This window comes from Cryptomeria japonica, chromosome 3, assembly GCF_030272615.1.
Source record: "Cryptomeria japonica chromosome 3, Sugi_1.0, whole genome shotgun sequence".
NCBI classification, from domain to species: domain Eukaryota; kingdom Viridiplantae; phylum Streptophyta; class Pinopsida; order Cupressales; family Cupressaceae; genus Cryptomeria; species Cryptomeria japonica.
Window position 1 is genome coordinate 821,248,700 of NC_081407.1, and position 7,915 is coordinate 821,256,614.

Consider the following 7,915-nt stretch of genomic DNA (forward strand, 5'->3'; position numbering starts at 1 on the left):
AATTTCGTCTGATCATCAGCATTTTTAAGGCTATATCGTAAGCACTCAGTCCTTGAATTCTTGTCACTGTGGAGTAAGTCGAGTAAGAGAGGAAGGTTGACCTTGAAATTTTAACTACAGTAAATATATAATCTCGTGGATAGTTTAGCCAAGATTTATAGCTCTAAGTGTACTAGGCATAGCTGGGCCCTAATGTGACAAACATTTTTATCTTATCATTTAAAAGTGGGGCATATTTTTATATAAATCTTTTATTTGATATAGTTTTTTATTAATTTTAAAGCAGGAGTTATTCTAATTAGCATGTGCAAAATGATGTTTTATAGAATTTAATTGTATAGTTGTTAAGTGGAGAGTAGTGATGGACACAAATTCATTTTTAATAAAAAATGAACGATTCATTTAATATGAGTAATGAGACTTCTTAAAATGACACTCATCTCAACGTAATCAAATTCAAGTACATTCAATCATCTAACTTCCTCTACAATCAAATCCACTTAGCTTGTTATTCCATTACAAAACATTTAATAAATAATTTACCTTACAAACCATTTATTATAGAACCTCTTTTAAAATGTTTATTAATGTAGTCATTTAAAAGTGGGGTGTATCTTATTTAAATTTTTTTTTTTTTATATAAATCTTTTATTTGATATAATTTTTTTTAATTGTAAAGTAGGAGTTATTTTATGTAGCCGATGAAAAATGATATTTTATAGAATTTAATTGTGTAGTTATTATGTCATAGAGTAGTGGTTAACACAATCCCATCTTCCATATATTTTATAGAATTTAATTGCGGGGAAGAGTACCAATAGATAATATAGTTCCAATAACCGTCACCTTATTGTCATGTTGACCCCCCAATAGCTGTCATAGTGAAAACACCATTAATAAATTTTTTTTGTACCGATCATTTTTTGTAATTTTTTGTTCATAATTGGCCCATTTGTGCACCACTATTGGGACATTTGTCAACAAGTACTAGGGATTTTGAGTTGATGGTTACTAGAACATCTTTAGTTAGGTATCAGGGACACTTTGAAATGTGTATTTTTTGACCTTTGTGCGCATAACTGATTCCACTATTTGCAGTTAAGTCGCATACTAGTGCTCTTCCCCTAGCATTCATTACATCAAGTGATGCTCACAACACTGAAATAATGTGACTTCTTACCCTAGCATTCATTACATCAAGTGATGCTCACAACACTGAAATAATGTGACTTCTTAAAACGACACCCATCTCAAATACTAATCAAATTCAAGTACAAATCATTGAACTTCCTCTTCAATCAAATCTATACTATTCCATTACAAAATATTTAACAAATAATATACCTTATAAACCATTTATTATAGAACCTCATTTAACTCATTTATTGACAAATAAGAAGTCTATTCACTATACCAAAAAAATAAAATCAATCCAAATACCATTGAGAGCTATATTTACCAAATTTGCTCTCCCACAGTACGATTTATATGCAACCCACCTCCATAGAATGAACCTGCATATTTACACCTTTCAAATTTTCGGCCTCTTAAGGCAACTCTATAAAAAAATGGAGATAAATTCAGCAACCAGCGAAAGATTCAGTAGACAATAAAACCCATAATTATCATTTCAAGAAGTTAGATGGGACAGACATCTAAAACAATTACTGCCTTCACCAATTGTCAATTAATGTCATCTCTACAAAATCCCTTCCAAATCTAGGGGTACCCAATACACGAGTCTCTGAACATCTCACGAGATGCCGTAATTTCTATTCCCTTTTTAGAAAATTCTCCTTCTCCGGACTACTTACCATTCCCTCTCAGGAAATCTCGTTAATGACGACGATTTTCGCATCCTCCATAATTCCGGAGCTGGGAAAGTTATGGTCTAACAACTCAGTTACGGCCATGCTGATCTTCTGGACTGCAGCCTGTGGAATGTTGGCATATTACATGTGGAGGAGTCCCAGGATTTTCATGGTGGGATATTCGGCCTACAAGCCCGGCGACGAAAGGAAGTGCAGCTACGAACTTTCCGAGTACTTTGCGATGCGGACGGAGAAGTTCGATGAGCAGAGCGTGGAATTCATGCGCAGGATATTTCGGAAATCGGGGATCGGCGACGAGACCTACGGTCCGCCATTTCCGTTCCGGGAGAATCCGGTGGAAACCCTAGAAGCCGGAGTGGAGGAAACGAGAGAAATGATGTTTGGAGCAGTGGACGCAGTGTTTCAGGACACTGGTCTCTCTGCTAAAGACATTAATATAATAATCACAACCTGCAGTATGCTCAGCACTGTCCCATCGCTTTCGTCCATGCTCATCAACCGCTATAAAATGAAGGAGGACGTTAAATCCATAAGCTTGGCCGGAATGGGATGCAGCTCAGGAGTTATGGCGCTTCACACCGCCGCCGATTTGCTCAAGACGTTCAAGAAAGGAACTTATGCTCTGGTTGTCATAACCGAGAACATAACCCTAAATACTTATTATGGAAAGGACAGATCCATGCTGGTTACTAATTGCATTTTTAGGGTTGGATGTGCGGCTGTGATTTTGTCCAATAGGTCACGGGATCGAACCCGGGCGAAGATGGAGCTGCTTCTTTCCCTGCGAACTCACAGAGGATCCGATGACAAATCCTACTCGGCGGCATTTCAGTGTGAAGATGAGGAAGGAATGGTGGGGATTCAGCTGAACAAGGATCTTATCAGAGTGGCCGGTGAAAGCCTGAGGGCTCACATATCTTCCTTGGCTCCATTGGTGCTTCCTTATTCTGAGCAATTGAAGTATTTGTGGTCTTTTCTGGCCGTGAATGTTGTGAAGATGGAGGGGAAGCTTTATGTTCCGGATTTTTTGAAGGCGTTTGAGCATGTGTGTGTTCATACGGGTGGAAAGGCTGTGCTTAAGGAGATCGCCAGGAGTTTGCAGTTGAGTGAATATGTGACTGAGCCTGCCAGTATGGTGCTTCATAGATTTGGGAATACTTCCAGTAGCTTGGTGCTTTATGAACTGGCGTATTTTGAGGCGAAAGAGCGGATCAAGAAAGGGGATAGAGTCTGGATGATTGCATTCGGTACTGGATTTAAATGCTGCACAATTGTCTGGAAGGCTTTGAATGATCTTCAGCCTTCTCCGGTTACCAATCCTTGGTTGGATTGTGTTCATAGATATCCTGTTAAAAGCTAGTCATGGGTTATATATATTATATCTATATATATGTGTAATCTTGAATAAATGAGTGCATGGGAACTGTACAAGCAAGGGAAGGGAAGGGAAGTAAAAGGTAATGGCCGCTATGGTGATAGATTGCTTTGATCTCAACAGATATTTTTATTTTTGCTTATATAACTCATTAACACGTTTGTTTACTTTTAGTTTTCTTCTCTCTTGATCTTTCACCCTTCACTAGTTTTCACTGGCTTTAAGTCTTGTTAGTGGGGAGCCTGTGAGTCAGTCAAAGTCCTGTCAGAGGAAGTGTTGGACATAATGTGTAGATATAGTGCTGAACAGTGGATGTTGATTTATATATTTTTAAGGTTTGTATGGAAAGTTACTTGGAAATAAGAAGGAAATTGTGTGCTTAAGTATTATCTCGCATGTTCCAATGAAATTGTATGGCATTTATATTAAAGATTTTGCTTACATCGTGTGGCTGACAGATTCAATTTATTTAAAAATATAGGTGTATTTAATTCTTGATGTAATTAGCCAATTGGCTCTTTTATGGTGGGGACTGCTCACCCGGAATGTTTCAGGCCTGAGATTTTTTTAGGCTGGAAAATAATTTTTATCGTCCAGTAGGTTTTGGCCTCCGCAATGTCCGCTCACCCAAGTTGGAAACTTATTGGAAGATTTTAGTAGTCATTATTACTTCTTATCCAATCATAAGTATAACAGCTCAGCAGATTAAGTATAAACAGCAGTCATATAATTTCAGCAAGTCAACTCTATATAATGTCTTTGTTAACAGCTCATTCACGACTGTATACTTCGTTTTTTTTCTGTAGGGCAGCACAGCATTTTAATTATTTTTCTCTTATTGTTTGACAGCAATTTGATCTAATTTATTTATTATAATTGTTTTATCTTAATAATAAAATAAAAATTTTCGAAACAACGATATGGATTTTCCATTGGTATGCACAGAATGTAATTTGCGAGGTTAGTAGTGCTTCCACTCTTTGAGATTTATAATGGAGACCTTGCTAAGCATAGTAGCAAATGGGATTTGAACACTAATCTGGTTTTTCTAAAGTAATCTTTTGTATCAAGATATTTTTTAAATAAGTTAAAAATAGGTTGTTTAAAGTCAATTTTTAAATAATAGATTGAATAAAATATTTTTAAAAATATATTATTTTAAATATTGAGTTTATTTATATAATACATTTTCTTGTTGGTACACTTTAATAGATATTGGAATATTCTAATGAATTTGCTGATTTTTGTATTAAGAATGGCATACAGAGATAACTTACTATCGCATATACACCTTAGCAAAAATGGTATTGCTGAAAGAAAGAATCGTACCATTATGGAAATAGTATGAAGCATGATGCATACAAAAAAAATCTTCCAAATAATTTTTGGGGAGAAGCAGTTGTGACTACTGTATATATTTTGAATCGAAGTCTCACAAAAGCAATTCAAAACATAACTCCAAAGGAAGCTTGGAGTGGTCACAAGCCTTTAGTGGCTCATTTTTGGGTCTCTGGTTGCTTGGCATATGTGCATGTTCCAGTTCAAAAGAGGAAGAAGCTGGATACTAAATCCCACCTTTGTATCTTTGTGGGGTATTCCATTGCAACTAAAGGATATAGGTTCTATAATCCTGACACAAAGCAATGGATTGTTAGTCAGGATGTGATTTTTGATGAAGGGGGAGTCTGGTAGTGGAAAGAAGGTGTGCAACAAAATCAGTCATTAATCATAAACATGGAACATAACTGAGTTCCTCCTCTCCCCACAAGGTCAAGTGGAAGTTCAAGCTCCAATTCTAGCTCAAGTGGAAGTTTAAGCTCCAGTTCTAGTCCTCCAAGTTCACCTAGTTCTTCTAGTAGTAAAAACTCAAGTGATGATTCATCTCCACCATCACCTCCAACATAAACTCCAAGAAAGGTACGAAGTTTGGTTGATATTTATCAACGGAGTGCAAATACAAATCCAGTTGTTAATTTTGCTTTGCTTAGTACTGTTGGTTCCTAATAATGCCTTAAGAATATGGACACATACTCTAGACTCAGTAAGCCAATTTTTTGTATCACATAACTACTAGTTCACTAACAAAAACACATTTACTAGTCAACCCAAGAACGTACAGCTTGAAATGGGTCAACAATGTATGTGCACCAAGAATTTTATGAGGTATACTAAGTTGACTTTGAAGAAACTAACAACAAATATAAAATCTAGTGTTACTTGAATGATGTGATCCTAGCTTACTGCATATAAAACCTATTTCTTCATATAGGAATGAATTAGCTAATTAAAACATAATGGTTTGTTCTACTTGGTTATAGGAACAGACACAGAATGGAGTTTCCGTGGCTGCAGGAACATATAACTAATAACTACGAAAGTAAACAACATAAACATTTAACTACCTAACAATACAACAAAGATGAAACAATCCCCAAGTGGGCCCCCTTGGATGAGCTTCCAAGAATTAACCAGTTTAAAGAATTAGAATAGCATCATTGACATAACAACACTGATGACAGAAGTAAAGTCTTCTTTTTATTCAAATTGTAAAAATAGAGCGCACTAAGTTCTGAAAGATTAATTGCATATCATACTCCATCATTATTGCTATACAAAGATAATCGATGGATTTATAAGAAACTCTTATAACTAACTCATTACTCAGCCGATCCACTCCCAACAAGATAGGAGGACAACTTTTATTTAAAAATAAACACACAGAAAGATGAGTCATCTCAAGACTCATCTTTTACCACAAATCTAGGACAATGTTTTCATCTAGATCTCCTCAGCTATCCAACACATGTTCGAAGAAATCAACTGCCTCGATTAGAACTGGGAGTCTTAATTATGGCACTAGTTATTGGTTTTTATAGCTTCAACAAATCTTATCCAGGCGTGACTGCTACTCTGCAAAATAGCAACAGGTGTCTTCTTGCTGACTTAGTCTCCCTTTATTAGCTTCATACACCAAGGTTAATGTGCACAATACACACATGCATAATATCACCTTAAAACATCATTCAACCACATCATTTATACATTATTAATATAGATTTTTCATAACATTTATAAGGTTGTCTAGTTAATAACAAAGCCCATAAGTCAGCATCAAAAGGCTTATATCTAACATAACCATAATGTTCGAACCATGAAATAACAGTCCTAATTAAACATAAGTTCATATAAAAAGACTAAAAATAAGACTCATCACTCCCCTCAACCTAATCAATGCTTGTCCTCAAGTATTAGCATGTTCTTCCAAGGTTTCTATCCTGAGATCAGTAACTTCTGTCTCTCCTATAGCTTGAACAAGTGGATCCCAATAAAAACCTGGAGTATCTTCTATTTCTTTCCACCTGGAGTCTTCATATGCTTGATTGTATGATTTAAGATCTCTCCAGTTCAGAGCAGGCCACAACAAAAGTGGAGGATGAAATGCCAGCGAAATCCATTTTTATTGCAATGATCTGCCCAACTGGATATATACCTTATTGCTTTCCTTAACATTGCATGGCAATTCTGAAGAGAGTGCGACTCTCACTGCTTTAATTCATCTGGTAGTCCATTCCATCTTTGTGTAAGATATCCAAACACTGTTTAGGATGAAGTATTAGTCATATTTTCATACTCATAAACTTGCTCTTAATGCTATAATAGTATCCTTGTACTCATATTCATAAATAATATAGTTCCATTGGCAAAGAACATTATCAGAATCAAATGTCTCAGCTCTCAATTCTAATGGAGTGGTTAGCTCCATATCTCTACATTTCCTGAATTGTTGTCCCCAATTATTTTGATTCTGTATGTAGGACATAAATGCTTTAAGATGGACATCACCAATATACAGGAGAAGATTCCAATGGGTAACAACGGGAACAACATAATTGTGTAAATATAATTCACAAAGAAGATTTTTATCAGCAGAGCTTGATGTTTCATAAGCACTCATAAATTCTTTAGGAGTTATAAGACATGAACATAAACTAGAGAATTCTCTTGACAACTGATATGAAAGGTACAACTCTTTTAAATGTAGAGAATATACCCTGGGTGAAGGTCTATACTGAACAATCTGGGGAACCAATTCCATGACCTCACCCATTCTAGTTTTTAATTTTGAAATTTCTTTATCTTTCTTGTTAATCTCACTCTGTAATTTTTCCTTCTCTTTCTTCCAGGATTCTTTCTCCTCTTTCATAGATTGATACATTCATAGAAGTAATCTTGGCCATGAAAATGGTAAAGTTATATCTACACTTTCCTTAGATTCCGATTCAGAGGCTACTTGCTCAACAACTGCTACAAGTTCATCTAAGCCAATAGCTCTCTCTGTCTCTGATTGTTTGCCTATTTGTAGGGGTGCATTTAGTTCAACTAACAAAGTTATCCCTTCATCTCCTTTCATTGGTACACTTTCTGGTGGAGAATTATCAGGGGGAGACAAAAGACTATGTGACCTAAAAGGTGGTCTGTCATACATCATGCTCTTCAATTTCCCATCGGAGTCATTATCTGTCTTAGTTTCACTTTGAATGACCACTTGTTGGGGAGATAACTCTTCTTTATTTTTAGATTTCACTCCTTTCCTGAAACTTCTCTTAAGAGGCCTTTTTGATGTCTCTACTAACACTGTTTTTACTTCAGCAACAAGTAGGGTTGTAGACGAGGGTTTCATTTTCTTTGTCTTATGGCTCCCAGGACT

At 35.8% G+C, this 7,915-nt stretch overlaps 1 protein-coding gene across 1 annotated transcript; it reads left to right on the plus strand.

Annotated features, from left to right (window-relative positions):
- Nucleotides 1-1,679: 1,679 nt before the first annotated feature.
- On the plus strand, nt 1,680-3,573 carry LOC131054798 (3-ketoacyl-CoA synthase 9). The gene has a single exon (XM_057989407.2). It carries the CDS (start codon nt 1,840-1,842, stop codon nt 3,190-3,192), a length of 1,353 nt encoding a protein of 450 aa, XP_057845390.2. The 5' UTR covers nt 1,680-1,839; the 3' UTR covers nt 3,193-3,573.
- Nucleotides 3,574-7,915: the final 4,342 nt, after the last annotated feature.

Coding starts and splice junctions, on each gene's coding strand:
- LOC131054798 (XM_057989407.2), top strand. CDS start 1,840: ATGACGACGATTTTCGCATCCTCCATAATTCCGGAGCTGGGAAAGTTA.